The sequence below is a fragment of the Odontesthes bonariensis genome, chromosome 18 (assembly GCF_027942865.1).
Source record: "Odontesthes bonariensis isolate fOdoBon6 chromosome 18, fOdoBon6.hap1, whole genome shotgun sequence".
Lineage (NCBI taxonomy): Eukaryota > Metazoa > Chordata > Actinopteri > Atheriniformes > Atherinopsidae > Odontesthes > Odontesthes bonariensis.
In genome coordinates, this window is record NC_134523.1 from 18,809,231 (window position 1) to 18,831,603 (window position 22,373).

General features: G+C 42.4%; 2 protein-coding genes across 14 annotated transcripts in view; one reads left to right on the forward strand and one right to left on the reverse strand.

Moving 5' to 3' along the window:
- The first annotated feature begins 17 nt into the window (after positions 1-17).
- Positions 18-9,462, forward strand: lrp12 (low density lipoprotein receptor-related protein 12). The gene is made up of 11 exons (XM_075449843.1): positions 18-843; positions 1,647-1,703; positions 1,795-1,930; positions 2,764-2,966; positions 3,296-3,543; positions 4,012-4,161; positions 4,297-4,518; positions 4,710-4,976; positions 5,308-5,510; positions 5,628-5,760; positions 6,661-9,462. Exons 1-11 carry the CDS (start codon positions 789-791, stop codon positions 7,606-7,608), a joined length of 2,622 nt encoding a protein of 873 aa, XP_075305958.1. The 5' UTR covers positions 18-788; the 3' UTR covers positions 7,609-9,462.
- A 2,645-nt stretch (positions 9,463-12,107) lies between these two features.
- The window catches only part of rims2b (regulating synaptic membrane exocytosis 2b), a 41,272-nt gene continuing 31,006 nt past the window's right edge, over positions 12,108-22,373 (reverse strand). For 7 of the 13 annotated variants that reach the window (XM_075450220.1, XM_075450217.1, XM_075450212.1 and 4 more), the window contains 10 exons: positions 19,704-19,730; positions 19,215-19,237; positions 19,026-19,123; positions 18,371-18,541; positions 17,289-17,476; positions 16,204-16,339; positions 15,549-15,661; positions 14,530-14,631; positions 13,462-13,601; positions 12,108-12,796 (listed from right to left, as the gene is read on the reverse strand). In XM_075450220.1, the coding sequence (XP_075306335.1) occupies positions 12,608-12,796; positions 13,462-13,601; positions 14,530-14,631; positions 15,549-15,661; positions 16,204-16,339; positions 17,289-17,476; positions 18,371-18,541; positions 19,026-19,123; positions 19,215-19,237; positions 19,704-19,730 (1,187 nt within the window). In that variant the 3' untranslated portion in view covers positions 12,108-12,607. The other 6 variants (XM_075450216.1, XM_075450214.1, XM_075450222.1 and 3 more) reach the window with 4 other exon arrangements.

Sequence of the window (22,373 nt, forward strand, 5' to 3'; positions counted from 1 at the left end):
AGGGGCGGGACTTCACACACAAGCTCTCGCTGCTGTTCTGGCTCTGTTGTTGTTCAGCCCGACGCGAAGCCATCAGCTATCGCTGAACATAAAGATGCGGTCGGGCCGACACCTAGAGCTACAGTCGCTCTGCTAACATCTGTCCCGGTTCTGTTAGTTATCTCGCATTGACCCGCTCTGGCTGCCCCGCTTTAAGCCTCACGTCCTAGTTGCTGTCTTGGAGGACGGCTTGGCTGGATGGCCGTGTAGCTCCGTTAGCATGTTGCGGCTAATCGCCGAGCGTTAGTACCGTTAGGCTTCTCAGCCGGAGTCCGGCTGTTTAGTTTGCGGTGATTCATACTTGTGTCGAAATTGTAGCCACATAACTGGTCTTTATGAGGATTAGATTGTCGTATTTAATGCCAGTATGTGTTGGTGCGTGGAGACATCAGAGCTTGTTCATGTGATGAAGCCTTTGGTGAACGGGTCGATTTTCTGCTAACGGCTAGTAAGGCAACGCTAGTCTTAGCTGGTGCTAACGGGACTCGGATGTCTTTGTTTCCATCAGCAAACAGTTTATGATGTGAGAGGTTAGCTGCGATGTTAGCACAGTTAGCAGTTAGGTTAGGGTAGTTTACCTGATGAATCTCATATGTGTCAGATAATAATTTGATAGATAAGCAGGATCTCACGTCAGTTTGTTTTACGGTCGGCTGACATGCTCCGCTCAGTTCAGTGACCTTGGACTCATCATCTACACCAGATTCATCAAAATAAGCCTAGCAGCTGGTGGAGATATCAGTGTTATTATGGCCCTCAGAACAGACTGCAGGCAGAGTGTCGTTTACCTGCTCATCCTGTCAGGTGAGTCCACCGTCTGCGGATAAGCTTTTAAAAACCTGGAGAATCTGGAGGTTGTCAGGCTGCATGTTTTTTATTTCTTCTGTTTTTGAAAGTCTCCTTATTTTATTTCCGAATGGTATTCGATAAATTGAGATGATGCTCAGACGTTCATTCAGTAATGAACATAAATCTCATTAAAATTACAGATCTAAAAGCTGTTATTCAGGTTTGATTTTCATTAGTTCTCCTGAGATGAAGGTCTTAAAGTATGAAAATACCCTGATGTAACTATGAGCGTTTAACACCTAAGTTCCTAACCATCAGTCCGAGTTGGTCCTGATGTGATCCCATTGCCTTAAAGTTGCTGATGTCCTTGCATAATAGATAATCACTGGTCCTCCTCCCATCTGGTATTAACTTCACATCTGTTGTTTCCATGTCTGGATTAAAAACTCTGCAAATCAAAAATGATTTTTGTCCCTTTAGTGTGATACATTAATAAACATGTTCCTACTAAATTTGAGCTATATATATATATATATATATATATATATATATATATATCAAGAAAAAGGAATACGTGATATTTTAGGTCAGATTGTGTACCCAGTCATTTTGATTTGAAGTAAGTGATGTTTTCACTGTGTTGTCCATGTTGAAACACAAGGATTTCCTTTTGGGGTGAAACTAAACTGGGTTCAACTTTAACCGGGATGAAAATGGGATGGAAGCTTTGTCAGAATAAAGTAGATGATTTTTAAGTTTGCTTCGTTGTGATGCTGTTCTTCTTCTCGTTAATGGTTTATACAATGTTTCTCTCCCAGGATGCATTGCTGCCTCTCAGAGGAATGACAACGTCTATGTTTCTGGGTTTTCTAACGGTGAGGACACAGTCACGCTAATGACATCACAACTGTCAGCACAAATCTCTCCCATACAATTCCAATAGATTGTGTCTCTCCCTCTGCTCAGCCTGCGGTGATGTGGCGGAGCTCCTGCGAGCGTCCAGCGGCGTCATCACCAGCCCCGGATGGCCCTTTCAGTATCCGGCCAGACTGAACTGCAGCTGGAACATTAGAGCACGACCCGGAGACTCCATCACTATCAGGTAAAAGCACACAACGTTTCTATGGTTACAGAACCAGAAATGATCGTGTGTGGGAAAAGAAGTTGTTCTGGGGCAGACAGGAAGTGATACTGTCTTAACACAAGGGCATTGTATGTGTGGATAGCAATTTAAACATTATATCTAATCTTCTACATCATAAATGATATGGCCTCTTTGAGTTTCAGTCCAGAACAAAGGGCAGACATTTCTTGATGATTTACATATGGCAAGTTTTAGGTTTGTCTGCGTCGTGCATCAATGTTAAAGTACATTTTTTTCCTAAAAGTAAGTTTCAGAGTTCTGATTTATTCCTGAAACTATAGGTTTGTGGGTGTGAAATCAAAGCACACGGTTAAGACTGTGCGTGCAGCACAGCAGATATTTGGATAAATGTGACTTCCCACTGAACTATTAGCATTACTTTACCATTTTTCTTTGAAGATTTTAAGAGTTCAGGTATGTGTTTGAAAAAGTAGGGCGTTATGGCATGGGTCCAGCTTTTAAGTGTAGGCCGCTTTATGCAGTCTGTCAGTTTAATAAACAAAATGTTTTTATTTTAGCAAAGAGAAGCCACCAGCTGCATTCAGCTATAATTGCTGACAGGAAGTTGAGTAGCCTTGGCAAGATATAAAAGGTTTAGGAACTTTCCGCATAATCAGGTTAATAATCTAAGTGGATGTTTTGGTATTTCGAGCCTGTTTGTTTGGTCGTATTTTGTTTCTGACAAAAATTCTGTGGCAAAATAATTGTTCTCTAGAAAGGGAAACAAAAAAGAAAAAGGTGGGGGATGTCCACTTTTGACCATGACAGTGTTTGGTTGTCGCCCTCTCCAGTTTCCAGGACTTTGACCTCCAGGGTTCACATCGTTGCACCTCAGACTGGATGTCCATCAGCAGCTACAAGAGCCTGGATGGCCTGCGGGTCTGTGGTTCCTCCCTGCCGCCCCCTTACATTTCCTCCCAGGACCACGTCTGGATCCACTTCCACTCTGATGACAGCCTGACGGGGAAAGGGTTCAGACTGTCCTACATCACTGGTGAGGACAGCTCTTTCAGTCTATAAAGCTGTGCTGTGTTAGCCGATTGTCAGATTTCTCGGCGCAGCGGTAATTTGAACTGACAACCTCACTGTCGTGAGCAGCCTTTGATCAGCAGGACTGGCAGCTTCTCTGATTCTTACATAACAGTTTTTTTTACACAGCAGGCAGCGATGATGTAATTCTGGATTAGAGGCTCTTGTAAATCCTCTGAACGGGGACTGAAATGGAAGACACCCAGAAGAGCAGAGAAAGCCTCAACGCTTTTAGTGAACCATTAGCAGGTGGCTGGCAGTAATTAATAAAGAAAAAAAATCTTCTTGTTGTAGGCAAGCCAGAGGCTTCCAGCTGTGACGTGGACCAATTCCACTGCTCCAACGGGAAGTGTATTCCAGACTGGTGGCGCTGTAACTCCATGGATGAATGTGGTGACAATTCAGACGAGGAGCTGTGTGTGGATTCGCCATTCTCCTTCCAGCCCTGCAGTCTGAACCAGTTCCCCTGCTTGTCCCGTTACACTCGAATCTACACGTGCCTGCCTCACAGTCTGCGCTGCGACGGCAGCATCGACTGCCAGGTAACAGACCTGTTCAGCTGTAGGCCGCACACAAAGCCGTCAAAACCCATGGATTAAATCCTGTGTCGTCTTTCCTGATTTGACACCTCAGAACAATACTACAAACAAAAATTGTGCCCAGCAGAAACACCCTAAAAAGATATGTAGAGAATGTCTTGCTTACAATAATTTGGACCTTCAGTTCATAGTAAAACCCACAAATCACCCAAGTGGGCACAGTTGTTCTCCTTCCCAACAGAACACAGGCCAACACGATGCTGTTCTCGCCAGAATCCTTCTTATTGAGATCCATCTTTTGAAATGGATGAATGTCCCCCACTCCACAGCATTGCCCCCACTGAGGCTACTACTAAATGTTTTTTCCACATAATTTGGGGTAGTCTCCGACCTACTGAGCTCAGTCCGGGTGACGTCCTGTTAGCAGAATCGTCCCTAAAGTCAGTTTCTGATGTGTTTGTGTTTTTTCAGGACCTTGGTGATGAGATCGACTGTGACGTGCCAACCTGTGGGGAACGGTTGAGGAACTTCTACGGTTCTTTCAACTCTCCAAACTACCCGGATTTTTACCCTCCTGGAAGTAACTGCACCTGGCTGATTGACACCGGCGACCACCGGAAGGTAACCTCTGTCCTCATACGCAAAGTCCTGCAGACACAGTCAAGTTTGCTGAGGCTTGAAGAAGCTCTCATACAGGTTGTTGTCTGAGTTTTCAACTAACATTATTGATCTTCCTGCGTCTGCGTCCTCCTGCAGGTCATCCTGAGGTTTACCGACTTTAAACTCGATGGGACGGGTTATGGTGACTATGTTAAGGTATATGACGGCCTGGAAGAGAATCCTCGCCGTCTCCTCAGGGTGCTGACTGCCTTCGACTCCAGAGCACCAGTCGCCGTGGTTTCATCATCAGGTCAGCTGAGAATTCACTTCTATGCTGACAAGATCAACGCTGCCAGAGGGTTCAACGTCACCTATCAGGTGTGTTGGTGTTTTTGTGCCTTTTCTGTCATTTTAAAGCTCAGCTGTTTTTACCGGTCTGCGTGGTTTTGTGTACATTAAGATGGATAAGTTATTTTGACTTGGATTGGTTCTGTTTCACTTTTACTATGATTTTACGTAGTTTTTAAGTGGGGCAGCTTCTAACCTCCTTCATGCTTCTTTATTTTCAGGTGGATGGGTTCTGCCTGCCCTGGGAGGTTCCCTGTGGGGGGAACTGGGGTTGTTACACCGAGCAGCAGCGTTGCGACGGGTACTGGCACTGTCCCAATGGTCGGGATGAGCTGAACTGTTCTTCATGTCAGGAGGACGAGTTCCCCTGTTCCAGAAACGGGGCCTGTTACCCCCGATCGGACCGCTGCAACTACCAGAACCGCTGCCCCAATGGTTCGGACGAAAAGAACTGCTTCTTCTGCCAACCCGGAAACTTTCACTGCAAGGTATGGAGGCCTGGCTGTGCACCCACAGGCTGTTAACAGCAGGATTGGTAGTTATTAAGTCTGTTTTCCTTTTCTTTTTGTTCTTTTTAAACGATCTGAAAGTATTCTGCTTTCCTCAGTCGCCCGGCTACCAGCCACTTGAGTAATACAATTTGCAGCTGTAGGAGCTCACAGTGCATTATTCAAATAAAGCATTTTGAAATGAGGCTAATGTTTTTATTCATGACAATTTCAGCACAAGCGGGCAGCTTGTAGGGAAAAAAGCAAAAAAAAAATTAATTGATTAATTAAAAAACAAGTGAAATAAAACCAGAATCTTTTACCTCCGCAGAATAACCGATGTGTATTTGAGTCGTGGGTTTGCGACGCACAGGACGACTGTGGTGACGGCAGCGATGAGGAAAGTTGTCCCGTCATTGTTCCCACCAGAGTCATTACAGCCGCCGTCATCGGTAGCCTGATCTGTGGCCTCCTCTTGGTCATCGCTCTCGGCTGCACCTGCAAACTCTACTCTTTGCGCATGTTTGAACGCAGGTGGGTAAACCTGAGACATTTCTTTAACATGTTGCCACAAGTCCTTCAAGTCAGGCTTTGTTTGAGCTGTGTGTTTTGTCAGTGTCATCTGAGAGATTCAAACGTGGTTCCTTGCAGGTCGTTTGAGACTCAGCTTTCTAGAGTGGAGGCAGAACTACTGAGAAGGGAGGCGCCCCCGTCTTATGGGCAGCTGATTGCACAGGGACTGATCCCACCAGTGGAAGATTTCCCGGTGTGCTCTGGAAGCCAGGTACAGTGTCTGTCCGCTGAAAGATGTCTCACACTTGCACACCTGCTCAGACTGAAAAATATGTATTAACCAAAACAAAATTTTTATGGGTTGCCATTTTTCCCACGCTCCATCTCTCAACCAAGTTTTATGGAATTTGGTCTGATTGTTTTGGATAAGCTTTTAGACAAACTGAGAAATGACTTGGAAAACATTTACTGAGCCTTCAGCTCAGCAGAGGAATGATCACAAATAGCTCTGTTAATGTTTGTAGGATTAAGCCTCGTTTCCACTATGCAGTCACTTTGTATCGGTACGGTACGTTCGGGTCGGGTCAGCTTGCATTCCCACTGTACAAAGGGGACCCTCAGGGGTGGGCGGAGTGCGTGCCGAAGCGTAAATAGCAAATAACATCCATAATTTGGAACCACCTCCAAGCTTCTTCAGCTTAATGCGACACTGGCTCGCGGTCCTGTTGAAACCACTGTCTGCCATTTTTGCGGCAATCAGTTGGAAAACTTTTTCGTTTCGCACAGCGCCATCGAGCTCCCGCTGCACAGCCTCCTCACCAGCAACGGAGAGCAGAGCCTGGAACCGGTCCTGTGTGCTAGGTACCCCAAGCAGAAGGGTTAGAAAAATGGTAACGGGTTCCATGGGACCGGTACGCTTTCGTGGTAGTGGAAACACTGAAATAAGCGAACCGTTCTGAACCGACCTATACCAGACTGCATAGTGGAAACGAGGCTTTACACATACTCTGAGGAACCAGTAACGTCTTGATAGATGGATAGAACTACAGCTCTACTTTATCAATTAAGCGGACCAACCCGAAGGTGAACTTTAGTGGACCGGCAGAGTCGGGTCTTTGTTTGCAGTTTCGTGCGTGTTCTGACGGTTTTATCTTGTTTTCTCTGTTATCAGGCATCAGTCCTGGAAAACCTCCGCCTGGCTGTGCGGTCTCAGCTTGGCTTCACCTCACTCAGACTCCCTTCCTCTGGTCGTCATAGTAACCTGTGGCGCAGACTTTTCAGCTTCTCACGATCTCGCAGGTCGGGTTCTTTGGCCCTGGTTTCAGCTGACCTGGAGGACAGCGCTGGCACTGGAAGCACTGGGAGTTCTGGCTCAGACCTTCTGTCTCCTGACTCGGATGACACGGATACAGAAAGTGAGCGAGGGAGGGAGCGAGGCGTGGGTGCAGTGGGTGGGCCAGTTGCCCCCCTGCCCCATAAAACACCACCGCCCTCTGCTGTTGAGGCCGTGGTATCAGTGGCAGCAACTGCTGTCTCTGTGACCACTACGCCGAACCGAGACCAAGGCCGTGACCGGCCCAGAGAAGCTCCGCCCCCCTCCAGCCCCGTCACCGTGGTGACTTCCAGTCAAGATCCTGAATCTCACTCCTCAGAGCTTCAGGCCCCCTCCACATCTGCCCTGCAGCGTCTGGCCCAGAACCTGCACCGCCTTGCCAGGAACCTGACCAGAACCAATCAGAACCAGCAAAACCAGACTTGGACCAATCACAGCCCACTCCGCCAATTGGAGACAGGAAGAGGTGGTGCCGAGGCAACTGAGCGGCGAGGGAGCAGAGAGGAAGAGGAAGATGTGGAGCTCCTCATCCCTGTTTCCGACTCTGACTCGTTCTCGTCTTCCTCCTCATTGGCTAGTGACGTACGACAGCCTCTGCTGGAGCCACACCCCTCCTCCACCACAGGCCATGTCCCTCATAATCACCGTTTACACAGTAGTCGAGGAGGGCGGGACGGGACTTGCGAACATTGTAGGATGGTCCACACTGCTCAGATTCCTGACGCCTGCCTTGAGGCCACGGGCAAGACTGAGAGCAGCGATGACGAGCTGTTGTTGCTGTGCTAACAGGCTAACCTGCCAGCTAACATGCTAACTAAAAGGCTAACATACTAACTTTGAGACTGATGTTTCCTCCTCTTCTCATATAGCTGGATAACAAGCTAACTGACCAGCTAACGTCACAACCCTCCTATGCTAACATGCTATCTAACCAACAGACAAACACACCTTAAATTTCACCCACTGCTGGTTAACATGCTCAGTTACAGATTAGCATTTCTTTTGCCTGACCTACAGCTGGCTAACAGACAGGTGTTACCTTATGACTGACATATTAACACTTCTCATACAGTTTGCTAACATGCTAACTAACACCTTACACCGGATTACAGCTAGCTAAAGTCTAACATGTGTTAGCGTTTGTTAGCATGCTAGCTGGAGTAAAGGTTATTTCTCATTGATGTCAGTGATCAAGAAACCAATCACTGATTGGACTATTATTGGTACGACCAAGAAAACTGTCCGTTGTTCCCCTCGTCCGTCCGTTTACACACCCACCATCCTCCCACATTCACCCCCCTCATAGGCAGATGTTCTGCTTATTGGTACGAGTGTAAAAGGAGTCCTGACGAAACAGACTGATGGTTCTCCATAAATGGAACATTAAAGTTTAATAAGGAACCTTCTCACCAATGGATTTGTGGAGGCCCCTGATCAGATGCATACATATAAATGGTCCCCCCATTTCAAAGGCTGCTGGTTGAGTCTGTGTAATGGAATGATAAGGGTCATGTGACCAGTAAGGGTAGCCAAAGATGGCTTTTAGCAGATGGATTTTTGGTAACCAATGAGGCCATTTGACGTATGCCAGGTACAGGTACAGGATTGGATACCTGAGGGTTCAGCACTGACACCAGCTGTCAGCCGTGAGATGTTGTCCTTAGATAAACCTGTTACTCAACTTAATGGTACACCACATTGCCCGTGGTTGTGTATAACATCCAGGGGGGAGTGGTTTAGACGGAGATATGTATTATTGTCTGTATTTAGAAATAACCTTCCATTAATGGAGAAGATGGTCATTGTGTTGATCAGGAGATTAAATGTTTACTTTCTGTCATCTCCTGCGTTGCCTCACAGTTACATATTTTATTGTTTATCACTTACGAATACAAAGCACAAACACAACAGCTGTCATATCAGTTAGCGTTTTATAAGTACGTATCTCTCTCTCCATAAATATATATATATATATATTTTTTATTTTTTTTTTTAATTTAAAACTAAATCATCGGTACGTAGACTTAAACCCACAAAGAGCATTATTTTAACAGCTGATGCTGGGCTTCATCTCCAGGTCACATGACCCTGGTCATGGTGTTGTAGCTGTTTTTTTTTTCATGCTGCTTGTTCTAGCTTAAACTCCTGTCTGGTTCCCTCCTGGTGTTTGGTGTCTCTGCCTGTTCGGTTCTGACCGGTTCCAAAAGAAGATGAATTGGGACTAGGTGTGTAGGACACCATTTAAAGAGTTTTTATGATGAAAAGGTTCTGGAAAGATCAGAACCAGGTCCATAACCAGCCTGGCAGCATCAGATACAGCTGGGATATAAACATTGTACCTTTTTATTTTGTGACTCCTCCTCTCCCTTCCCTAAACTAAAGCCATTCAAATGTCTGTATTTCTGACCTTTTGTTAACTGTTTTTGGTACTCAGCTGACCTTGTGTGAGTGTGACTGTGTATATTTATTATTATTATTATTATGACTATGGTTATTATTATTGTGTTAATTTGCTGTTGTTTAGCTGTTTTTCTGACCTGCATGATTCAACTTGTTTGGTGTTTTTCTTTAAGTCTGTAAAATTAAACCTGGTAAAACTGCACTAAAGATTAAAGGTTCACGTTATGTGGGTTGACTTGACGGTAGACACTTTGATTTCCTCTTTGTTGACACATTTTCATTTGAAACTAACACTTTAGTTATGTACTTTAACAACAGTATGTACTTTTTATGAAAACCCTTTTATAGTTAAAGCTATGCTGCCCTCTGCTGGTGAGGTCATAGAATGCGTCTGAACCAGATTCTTCTACAGTTTGGGACATTTTTCCTCTTTTAAATCCATTTCCCAGATTTTCAAAATCATAAATGAAACAACTTCTTTCATAACATTTTAACACTTGGAGTTTCTCAAAATAAGAAGTTGGTGGAAAATGTTTCACATCCTGTCAGAACTCCTGTGCAGAGTCAAGGAGCAGGTTACCAAAGCTGGAAAGGATTCATCAGAGGCACATCTACAACCAGTTTAGAATGATCTGCATGATTTTGGACTGTGGGAAGACAACGGAGCACCTGAACAAAACATGCAACATAAGAAGACCATTTTGCTACCGCTGCATCACACAAAAAGAGGAATATCAAATCTGAAAATTACAACTGAGGTAATGCTGAAAATACATCTGATCTGAAATCTTTTGTACCAAGGATGTCCACATCTTGTCCTTGAGGGCCGCTGTCCTGCAAGTTTTAGATGTTTCCCTGCTTCAGCACACCTGATTCAGATCAATGCATCATAAGTAGGCTTGTGCAGAACTTAACAATCTTTTGAAGAGATCCATTTCATCTGAATCAGGTGTGTTGAAGCATGAAAACATCTAAAACCTGCAGGACAGCGGCCCTCCAGGACCGACTTTGGACATCCCTGTTTTAAACTGTAATTAAAGGAGATGATTTCTAGAGTGATGTAGAGAGCAGGGATATTAACACAAAGAAATGAATGATTCAAAGGAGTAGGGTTCAGTTATAGCATGTGAAAATACTCAGTTAAATGACAGACTTTCGGACATATCAGAGATATGTCTCAGAGAACCTTGAAGAACCAGTTCAGTGACGATTGTTTGAAATTTATACCTTTAGGACCTCATGTTTGTGTTTCCAAAACAAGTTGTGATGCTGTGTTTAAAAAAGGAAATACAAACAAATGTAAGGATCATCTACACCCTGTAGTAGACTTCAAATAGTTCAAACACAGATTTTAAGTTTGACGCTCGCAGCAGCTTTTTTTAAGACGCTGGCAAAAGAGGACTGGAAAACTGTGTGTTGCTTTAAAACTAACACACGTACCTGGTGGAATATCTTACAACTGATAATTGCTGAGTAACATAACTAGGTATAAAAAGGTCATCCCACAGTCCTCATTGAAACGGTTTATTCCTCCAGTACAAAAAAAAAACATTCTGCATTTCATTTTCCAAACTTTAAAAACATTCAATGTGTTGTTAGAAATGTGCAAAAGAATATTTTTAAAAGGAGAGGTGACCCAAGTGGTAAATGTGCACAATTCCCACCTCTGTAAGTATTATATTTGTAAGAATTAAATTCCTCTATTTGATTATTTTTGACATGCTGTCTAGATGCTATTTTTAATAGAATATAAAGTTTATATAATTTGCAAATTGTTGCATTCTCTTTTTGTTTCTAATTTTCATCGCATCTTAAATCAGGGTGTGTCAGAGATTTGAGCAGAATCTTTAGCCTTAAAACATTTTTCCAGGTGTCTTTTTAAAGTTTAAAAGTGATAGCAGACCGTGGTCAGAGCGCCTTCACATGTACGTGTAAATGACATGTCCACCACACAAACCCAAACTAGTTACGACATTCCACAGGGTTCTGGACTCAGACCACTTGTTTTCACTACACATGCTTCTTTTGGGCAACAGAAAACACAATTCAAATCTCCACTGTTATGCTGATGATACTCAGGTTTACATATCAATGAAGCCACTGTATTTAAATCACAGTTGTCTTGGATATAAGTCATAAAGGACTGGATGAGCTGTGACTTTCTACTTCTAAATTTAGCAAAAACTGAGGTCACTGTTTCTGATCCTAAATATCACTCTAGAACCATTTATGTTGAATGGCATCACATTAGCATGTAGTACCTTGGAGTTATTTTTGACCATCTCAGTTATTTACTTTGTGTTTTCCCCTTCACTTCCCGAGCATATCATGCCACTGATCAGCAAGTCTATCAGGAATTAGAGGAGGAGGAGTGTGCTTTTCCAAGCTTTTCTTTCATCTTTACCGTCTTCTAGTTGGTATTCTGGGATTAGATCCGAGTTTTTTATAGTCACAGTTGATCAGCAGCAGGATATGTTGAGAGGCCTACACAGATGTTCTACCAGTAAGAAAATAGTGACAGAATAACGACTGTCTAATTTAAAAGTTGGTGGTAAACATCACTCTATACAGCACTTAAATCCCTATGACAGTTTTGAGGTTTAAGTTGTTTTAGATGGTAAAAGTTTGCACTTCTTTTAGCCCCCTTCTGAGTTGCTGTTAGCTTAGACTCCCTTATCCTCCAAAATAAGAGCGTTCTGCTATTTGCTTCTAAAGGTAAGAAACTGTTCACTCATGAATACTTCACAGAACCCCACTTTGAAAAGTGAAATCAAACAAAAGAAAAAATATCTCTTTAGAAGGCTGGAAATGTGTTAGGAGAACTTCATGGCTCTGAAGTCGCCTTCCCCAACAAGCCCAGAACTTTATCAAACAGAACAACTGAGAATCTTTGAGAATCTTTTATTTTCCAGTTTTCAGGCGACATTCTCATGTTCTTTTTTTTTCAGATGTTTTTTATGGTCTAATCTTTTCAATGTTCCATGCAAAAACATAAAGAAGCAGACCTCCATGTTCCTGCGTCTCCATGGGAACTATCGAGCGACAGATTTGAGTTTCTATGTCCTGGACATGCCTCTAACAGTCACATGACTCCTGAGGAGCTGCTGTGATTGGCTGGCAGCTTGAGGCCGTTTAGCCTCTCCTATCTTTGTAAAGCATCTTTTGCTGCGTGGCCCTGCCCTCACTGGGTTGAGGGATAGAGCCTCCCTTCTCCCGGTGACGTCATCATGGCACTGGAACGTCATCGACGTGACATCATCATGCAGCATGCAGCAGCACAGGAGGATCACAGGACTTTTTTAAACCCCATCCAGCAACAATGTGACCCCTCCTGTTCGCTCCTGGTCCATTACTTAGACGATGCAGTCACTCCCGTCTCCTGATGCTACGACTTGCCGCTCTCTGTCTCCTTATTGGTAAGTGGGGCCAAGGCAGGGTCCACCAATGAGGTGGCAGGAAACAGTTTAAACCAGCCAATCACCATGTTGGACAAGTCCAAATCATCCAACAGGATCTGAGCAGCGCCCATGAAGGATTTATGGTCCATCCGCCCGTAGTCGCCCCAGACGATGATCTGCAGAGACAGACAGGTTAGACTTGAGTTACACCACACACCTGAGTTCATGCTGGGAAGTCAGAGTTTACAAACTCCAACTGGGAAAAATAAAACATCACATGACATAAGATTTTGCAGCCAGGTAAGGTTTTTCAGTCCTGACTTTTGTCATTCCCCGAAAAGGCATCTTACACAGGAAACATTTTCTGTTATTATTCATCATCTAATACAACATTGATGAGTGTTTGTTGGTAGTGACAAAGCAACAAAGCACACCTGGAGTCGGCTGTCGTGGTCAAATATGATGGATATCTCAACTTCAGTATGCTGACTGTGGCAGGCAGATGTGAAGTGGTGGTAGAGCTATTGGTACCGTTTTCATGTGTGACTTGGTATTTTACCCAAAGGTAAAATATAAAATCTAATATTACATGTTTATGATCCGACTGATTTAATGTTGACTTCTAAAATATTTGTGAGGTTTTTTTTTTCTTCTAATATAATGTCACTGATGGGCCCTGTGATGGACTAGCGACCTCTCCAGGATGTACCCTGCCCCCATCCAAAGGCAACTACTCCCCCACAAACCTCAAGTGGATAAACCAGGTATGGAATATGTATGTATGTACGAATGCATGTCATACGTGTGAAGTTTTGGATGACAGGTAAACGTGTGTCTGTACCTGCAGCACTTTTCCTTCAGGATTTTCTTCAAACTGTAGCTGTTGCTGATAAAGAGGATCGAGAGTTTTTCTCGCCAGACGAGTTCTTCTCTTCAACACACACTTCCCGTTATCCATTAGATACACCTTAACGTAAGGAGCTGCAAAAATACACATACAACCTGTATTAGCAAAATATACAGACGCAGCTCAGCTTCAGCAAATCTAACTGCATTACGGTACATTCTTTTAATTAGATGCATTTGTTTAATTATAAGTTTACTACAGTAAAGTACAGTGTGCAACTGTACAGATTTATTTTTCCAACATAATTCTGTGCACTTTAGAGTAGAACAGATTAATAGTCAAGTACAGTTTGTTGCTCTTTTCATAAATTTTATAAAAATAATGTTTCGACTCAACCATTCATTTTTACAACTTTTGAGGATCATTTTTACAGAACTTGAGGCATTATTATTATTATTTTGGTCAGTTCTTGGCTTTATTGTGCTGAATTTTGGGTTTCCTTGTGAAACATAAGTGTTACACTATTGTGTACTTTTAGTACACTACAAAGACTGTAGTGTAGCTAAATTATATGCATATTATTGCATGTGACGAGAAGAAAAATGTGTCGACCTGCAGCCACCGGGTGGCGCTTTGAGCTCTCCCTCACCTGGATATCAGTAGCACGTCATACATGGATCCTTGTAAAACACTTGTAAATATTAAACAAAAACACTGATTTCCACAATACACAAATTAATATCACAACTCTAATTAGTCTAGTTTGATTTTAGAGTGTTGTTTAACTGTTCAGACTGCATTTTCTTTGATAGATTTTATTTGACAAAGCACAACTCTAGCAATAACATTTCTCATTTACAACATTTGACATGTTTCTTTGTACTATTTTATCAACAAGATCTACATTAACATTGGATGTTTTCATCTACTTTTACATAGCATCCCAGTGTTTTTAGAAACAGTGTTTCAGATAGTGTAGCACAGAATAGTAAATAGTTTCGTACACTGTTGGCAGTATAGTGCTATGAGTGCTAATATACACAGTGTTCGAGGTAAATTCACCTGGAGTGTTCTTGTTGCCTTGTTTACCCACAAGACCCCGGGCTCGAATCACTTCCACATCCAGACGCTCTTTCCTGTAGACCATCCCAATCTGGATGTCCCCTGATCAACAGAGAACCAATCAGAGCAGTTAATGTTATATGTCAAGTTAAAAAAAAATACATTTTCAGGATTTTCATGGCCTTTATTTGAAAGCTGCTTGACAGGAAATGGGGACAAAGAGAGGAGGGATGGGATGATGACATGCAGCAAAGACAGAGACTCAGACACAGGGCAGCTGTGTTGAGGAGCATCCACCTCTGTAAATAGGGGCACCTGCTCAATCAGTTGAGCTAACCGGAGCCACAGGTGTCTTATTGTGGTTTTAAAGGAGACATATTATGCCCTTTTTCACAAAATCACATACTTTCCTTAGGTCTCAACTTAATTTCGGTGACACGCTTTAGTTAAAATAACAGAAATAAAACACTACAGCGACACCTCTATTGAAGTGGATCATTGCAGGACCTGGAGTGACCCAACAGACTCCACTCCGCCTTTTTCTTCATCAGGCTCTGCTCCTTTTGAGATCTGTAGCACTCAATAACCCTCAGAGCATCAATACAAATGTCTCAGTGTATGTATGTATATATATATATATATATATATATATATATATATATATATACATTTAAAGATTAATTAAAAAAAAATACAAATACTATTTCCCATCATCTAAAACATATGGATGAACATAAATCTACACAAACAACATAAAAAAAATGTAGGTTTGTGATGTTAGAATGAAAAAAAAAGTAAATGTGAAGCTGCAGTGCGAGAGCCAGTGAGTTTCTAATCTATGATTATGAATGCAATACAAACACTAAACATGAATAGGCACCCAGTTTGGGACACAATATACTGTATATACATAAATAATTATATGGAAATAAAAAATACAAATATTAGGACTAATGTCTTAATACAAAACACAAATGTACGGACATTTATGGCTTAACAATATCAATATATATTCTTACCCATGGGGGGTGTGGCCAAGGTCTGCCGTCCAGCCAGCTGGGCGGGGCCTAATCCCTCCAGGAAGCCAGTGAACTGTTTGTCTGTTGCCAACTTCACTCCCGGAAATATGAGACTGATGATACGTAGAGGACAAAGGGCAGTGTTACAGAAACAAATGTCACCCGATGTAAAATCCAAGCTAAAGAATTAAATAAATTAAATATTCAACAGAGAGAGACGACGGTGACATCAGTAGAGGAGAGAGAGACAGATGAAGGGAGAATGACTCTAAATTGGCAGTGACACGAAAAAAGAGAGAATGTAAAGAAACCCAACTTTTCAAAAAGGGGGAAGAGACATTTTTTAAGGAAAGACAGCAGAAAGGCATTACCGACACATTAAAGCAGAGTACCAGTAAAACCAGGATAGCAGTGGGAAAAGGAGTCATAAATCCAAAGGGGAGGGATAAAAGGAAAAAGGAGAGATACTGAGTTTAGAGTTAAAAATAAATGAAACAGTGACCAAGTTACAAGGGGGACTAGATACAAATGAGGAGGGATGAAGAACTGAGAGTTAAAGGAATAATAGATTTAAAAACAGTCGAAAGAGGATTGAGAGTGATTATAGAAGAGAGTGTCAGAGACGAGTGTAAGCTGAAACAGAAGAGATGCCTACGCTCCGGGTTTCGGGTCCTCAGCATCTGGATCTCGACTTGGTTGTCTGGTGAATCGGGATTTAAATTCAACGGCCAAACCAGTTTCCACACTCCTCTGGACAGGAAGTCGCACCACCTTCTTCTTCTTCTCCTCCTCTGTATGGGTCAATGGAAAAATGGAAAGTATCAGTCATTTCATGCTGCCCACAGGATGTGACAGAAAACATTCAAGTAAAAAAGTGGAAAGTGTAGATGCAGTGGTCAGCCTATTAGAACTGATGCCATGTTGTACTGCTTGAGCTGGCTTCATAATCTCTTTCACTCAGAAGTCATCAACATCTCAACTGTTTAATTAAGTCACACATCTATGCAGGGATTATGCATTAGAGTTTATCCAACGTTGGCCTCTGGCTGCATATTTCCTGCTTATTCTCATCGTCTTGTTGGTGCTTTGTGTCTAAAATTCACAAATGTGTTTTTTGAAAACATTACTAACAGAGGCAGAGCATTACTGAATGAGACAGACATTTTAAACATCAGTTATCTTATCTCATCCTCTGGGTTAATCAATGTAACTGATCAGGAGAAAAGGTTGAGCCTGTTCTTTCTTTAATGCAACTACAGTGAAACAGAACTATGTAGATATTTTTTAAGGTTGCATGTTAGTTGGTTTTGGGTTTAATCCTCGAAATGGGTCATCACTGGACATAATGAAGAGTTAGTTTTTTTAAATAAGCTCTATCAGAAAACAATTTAAATGACATAATTAAATTGTTTACAAGGTGTTCTTGAACTGTATTTCTTAGACCACACTCATTTACCATAAATATGGATTATAGTTTTCAGCTTTGAACATATAATAATAACAAACTTGGAGTCAGCAGAGTTGTAACCTGGAGAAACATTGATTCATTTGTGAGTAAGAATCAAAATTAAGATGATGACCTCAGTGTAAAAGCAGACATTACAATATTTATTCATAAAACTGATTTTAAAGTAAACAGCAGGGGACCTGAAACCGATCCTTGTGGAATACCAGTACCAACTGAGTCCTTGGTGGGTTTTACATTTCTTAGTGACATTTATTGGTTAAACTAGGACTTGCCCTCTGGGTTGAGCTGGGAGGCGCTTTGACTCTTTTTTCCCAATCCGACCATTCCCATCATCCTTGCTCCAAAGCTTGAGCGACGCTTCTTGTCATCATCGTCATCATCATTATTTCTTCCCAATGAACAAATCTCACCACCGACACTAGAGGACTTGGTGAGAGGAGCTCCAGGGGTTGTTGCTGGCCTGGAGGAGGAGAGAGGTACAATCACACCTGTCAGATCCCGAAATCTTTAACTCTGACTCTGGATATAAGGGCGTTCATGTCAAATGGGGGGAGTTGGCATCAGATGACGAATCACAGTCAAAAGGCACCTTAAGTATCACATGCTGAGCACAAGACTAACCCAATTCACACTTTTTAAACAGTGTCACACCACATATCCATCTTGTGATGCAGTGTAAAACAAATTCACAGCTGCAACATAAGGAGGAATCAGACACTGCCATTGCTTTTTCATCAGATTAATCTACTTTTTAGACCCTGTTAACAACTTTTATCAAAACAGATAATCAAGCAACTCTTAGAACAAATAACCAGTTCTACCTAGCAAGAGTAAGGTCCCTCCTCTGCTGCGGAACAGCCGTTTGATACTTCTACTTAATATAATTCAGACTTTTACTTACTTCAATGGTAATTTTATCAGATAACGCTGCACTTCTAAAATTAAAGTTTTGGTAGAGACCAAACTAGTCACTTTTTCAGGCTCTTTTCATTATCTGGCAAACAACAGAAATATTTGAATAAGCAGCTTTATTGGAATGTTGACAGTGTTAATGGACAGTATATATGATTGATGATATATTAATAATCCTGCTTTGTAGTTCAGGTCACAGAAGGCGGGGAATGCAAACACACCTGACAGGGGGATACTAATACAACCTCTTAAATGGGAGGGGCTAAAACAATCAATTGAAGGGTAGATGACTTGAAAGGAAGAGGAGCAAACACAACCGTCTGACACCTGTGTGGTATGAACACATCACAACAGCACACAGAGGAAAGGGTCATCATCACCCACTGCTACTGCTGGAATAACTGATCTGATTCCAGCCACATGTCATTGGTCGGTTTCTTACTTTGAAGGCTCAGGCTCAGGCTCAGGCTCAGGCTCAGGCTCCTCCTGTCCTTCCTCCACTGATTCGCTCTTCTGCAGCGTGGCTTGTCCCTCTGCTGCCCCCACTATTTCCTGTGTTCCCTCTGATCCTGCCCCCACCTCCACTGACTGGCCCTCCACAGATTCCATCTGACTGTCTCAGCCGATCAGAGGGGAGAACAGCCACATGCATCCAGAAACATGCAGAATGATGATAATAGATAAACAGGACATGATCATGCAAACAAATAGCAAGCTAAAACACTTACCAGCAAAACATGCTCACACAGACATTTCGTCTTTAAAAGAACAGTAAAACAATGAATGCATGGTTAATGCATCATTGGATGTGAGGCTGTTGTGCATACTGTTTGAGCTGTGTGTGCTGCTGCTAGTAACTAGTCAAGACACATCTCCTCATATGCGTTTACCTTTTATCTCCATGTTTTATCTCCATGCAAAGCTCAACACAATTGAACTAGTATAAGAGAGAGTGCGTGTTGTACTGTGTTTTGTGTTTATCAACTGCAAATTAGTGATATTCTTCTTTTTTTTTTCTACTTCAGCCTGGTCTGTGTTTTGTTTCTGGCTCACAGACTGTGATTGGTGCTTACTCCGTGGCTGGTTCCTTCTCTCACCTGATCTTTCGAATGGAGCGGTTCTCAGAGGCATTGGACATGGCCGAAACATCACTGACGTCACTATCTGATGATTTAAAGGATAGACTGTCTCTCATCTGGAGACAAAGGACAAGCAAACAGGTGAGCAGGTGTGCAACCTCACAAGTAACATACGTCGAATGTTGTAATGCTGTAGTGTACGTTTACCTTTGTAGGATCTTTCATCACACCTGCAGAGAAAAAAGAAAAGCGTTAGTTTATTACAACCTTGGTGATGTCATTCGTTTGATGTTGGTTTAAGTCTGTGTCACGGTTTTAGTGTGCAGTCAGTCTCTGCTTTGGCTCTATGGACAGCGTTGTCATTGTAATTGTGGATTTATATAAAGAAGACCGAAGTGAGATCACGTATGACATAATGTTCATGCCACAGTGGAACAAATCATCATAAAAACATCGAAAAGTCACCAGCGATCAAATGACTTGATAGAGAAGGAAATGTGACAAGGATGACTTTGCTGCAGAAGATTTTCATCAGATGGTTTTCTTTTTGCATAAACAACATTACCAAGCCTGACATCTGCTGACACGAGAAAAACCAACTCAAATGATGAAAATTCAACAGAACGACACTGAAAATGAAGTCTAAGTACACAGCAGCTCCAAGAGAAAATACAAAAGAGAAAGAAATGTCTCTACCTTCTCTGCTCGCTGATAACGCCTCTCCTTCAAATGAAAACGATAGATGAAAACAAAAGAAAATTAACTCAACAAGAAATTACCCACGAGTGTGCAGAAGCTTTACTTGGTATGTTTTACAGCCACATATATCATTCAATATTGTGGTAGATGAAGCCAGATAAGACAAGTAATTAAATTTCTTTGATTCATTTATCATTCAATTCTTTATTTGTTATGTTTCTTGCACAGTAAAGAAAATTAACCAAACAAAACTGTATTAAGAAAAACTGAGGAGAATGTTTACTTTATATAGATTAGAATGACTCAATATACATTATTCACAGGTTTATGGAAACTCAATTTCTTTAGCTACCATGAACATCATCATGGTGTACCTAAGGGTTCAATACTGGGCCCTCTTCTTTTTCTCTTAAAAAAATTGCATGTGTTTTATTTTTTCCTGCTTCAAGAATATAAAACAATAGAAGCAAGAATGAGAAGTTGCAATAACAAGTAAAGTTGCTATTTGCTACTATTTCTAGATTATGGAACAATATACAGTTCTACGATCAGTCAGTGAATGATGGATTTAAATATGGGTGGGGGTCTAGACCGGAGGCTGGAGAACTTCTATAAGTTGCAGAGACTATAACAAACAAAATCCACAAGCCTTTATCATCATCTCATCGCAGACTCAAGTGCTAATATCTCACAATTAGGTCACATGATCTAGACACTACCTATCTGCACACGGTGGGGGCTAACAGGCATTACCATACCATTTAGTGTTTTCTTCTGTTGGTCCTCCCATGTGACCTCTGCACCATTCAGACAGAGACAGGTGATTGGTCAGACTACAGTGACACCCAGGCTCTGTTCAGGTGATCCCGCTAATATCAAACCAGTTTAACATGCAAGACTCACACCTCTGTGTTCATTATAACCACACTTAGATAGTAACACCTGACTTTACACAATGATTGGATCACCTGAACTCATCATCAGATCTACTTGAACCTGGACTTGCCTTTTCTAGTCCCTCCAGGTGTCGCTGAGCGTCTCTCTGGATCTGATACGTGCGGGTGTGAAGTGAGATTATTTCAACATAACGTAAACAAACACGAGCATATAAATGAATGATATTGATGGTGAAGAATATCTGAGACACACAAACACACACACATAATAAACAGCTACTGGTTTTACTACTCTACATTGACTAGGCAGACATGCCACATTTGTGAAGTACACACCTGGAGTCTGTGGGGGTGGGGCTGGTGAGGGGGCTGGTGAGGGGGCAGGTGTTAGGACAGGTGTTGGAGCAGGTGCAGGGGGCAAGGTGGGTTCAGGAGGTGGTTGTGTTTGAATAACAGGAGCTGGGGGCTGGACTGGAGCATTGACAGGTGCAGGTGCAGGTGTAGGTGCAGGAGGAGGCACAGGTGCAGGTGCAGGTGCGGGTGCAGGTGCGGGTGCAGGTGCGGGTGCGGGTGCAGGTGCGGGTGCGGGTGCGGGTGCGGGTGCGGGTGCGGGTGCAGGTGCGGGTGCAGGCTGAGGCACAGGTGCGGGTGCAGGTGGAGGCACAGGTGCGAGTGTAGGTGCAGGTGCAGGTGCACGTACAGGTGCAGGTACAGGTGCAGGTGCAGGTGCACGTACAGGTGCAGGTGCTGGGTGGATTAGAGTGGACGTAGGAGGAGGAGGAGGCGGTCCCTGGACTCGTATAACAGGAGGTGGTTGATGATTTAATGGAGCAGGGGCTTGTTTGGGGATAGGGGCAGGGACCTGATGATATGGAGTGGGAGGGACTACGGTTGTTGCCTGTGCCCCTGTGATTGGCATGGCCGAAACTGACAGACAGCAGAATGTTGTAGAGAAAAGGGAAACAAAAAATGAGACACAAATGAAAACATAGAATGAGAGGATGAATGTCCACACGACCAGCTTCAGAGACTGACCAAACACATGACTAGTTTTTCTGAGAACACTAAGATGAAGTAACTAATTAAGCCATTAGCTGCTCCTGCCTTCTAGTGTCATGATCCAGACAAATTGGACAATCACCTTTAAATACCAAAAAGGTCATGGTCATTTGAAAGCAGACTAAATGACTACTCGCAATTGTTACAAATCAAAAGTTCATTGAACTGACACAAACGATTATTTCCAGGTCAACTTTTGCCACACATGATTGATGGTGTAAACAGTTGATTATTGAAGCTCTCAGATTTTTGTGGCAAAAAAAACTTATCAGAAGCTTATTTGATGGAAAAATTGAGTCTGCTTCAAACACAGTGAATCAACCAAATGGGACGGAACAAGTTTCCGTGTCTATAGGTGCATTTGCTGCTTCCACTTAAAAAAATGAATTCATGAATATGTTTGTTGCATTAATTATTAAAAAGATAAAATGTTATTGTGGCAGCTCTGGTACGTTGCCTTCATCCATAGGTACTGTGTCAAAGAGGATTAAATGTCTTTTTTTCTGTCATGACTTTACTTTAGCTAACTGTTGACGGAGCCTTTAGTTGATTAGAGTTGCTGATATAAATCACGAGGACTTAAGCTTGCAAAGCCTTTTGGAAGAAATACAGCAGTATAAAAACCAATGTGGTATAAGAATAGTGCTGCATTACAGAGATCTTAAACGGTTTCCTCTTATCAGCAATTACATACAACTACGAACACTACAAG

Coding starts and splice junctions, on each gene's coding strand:
- lrp12 (XM_075449843.1), top strand. CDS start 789: ATGGCCCTCAGAACAGACTGCAGGCAGAGTGTCGTTTACCTGCTCATC. Junction 1,931..2,763: donor GGAGACTCCATCACTATCAG/GTAAAAGCACAC, acceptor CGCCCTCTCCAG/TTTCCAGGACTTTGACCTCC. Junction 4,162..4,296: donor ACACCGGCGACCACCGGAAG/GTAACCTCTGTC, acceptor GTCCTCCTGCAG/GTCATCCTGAGGTTTACCGA.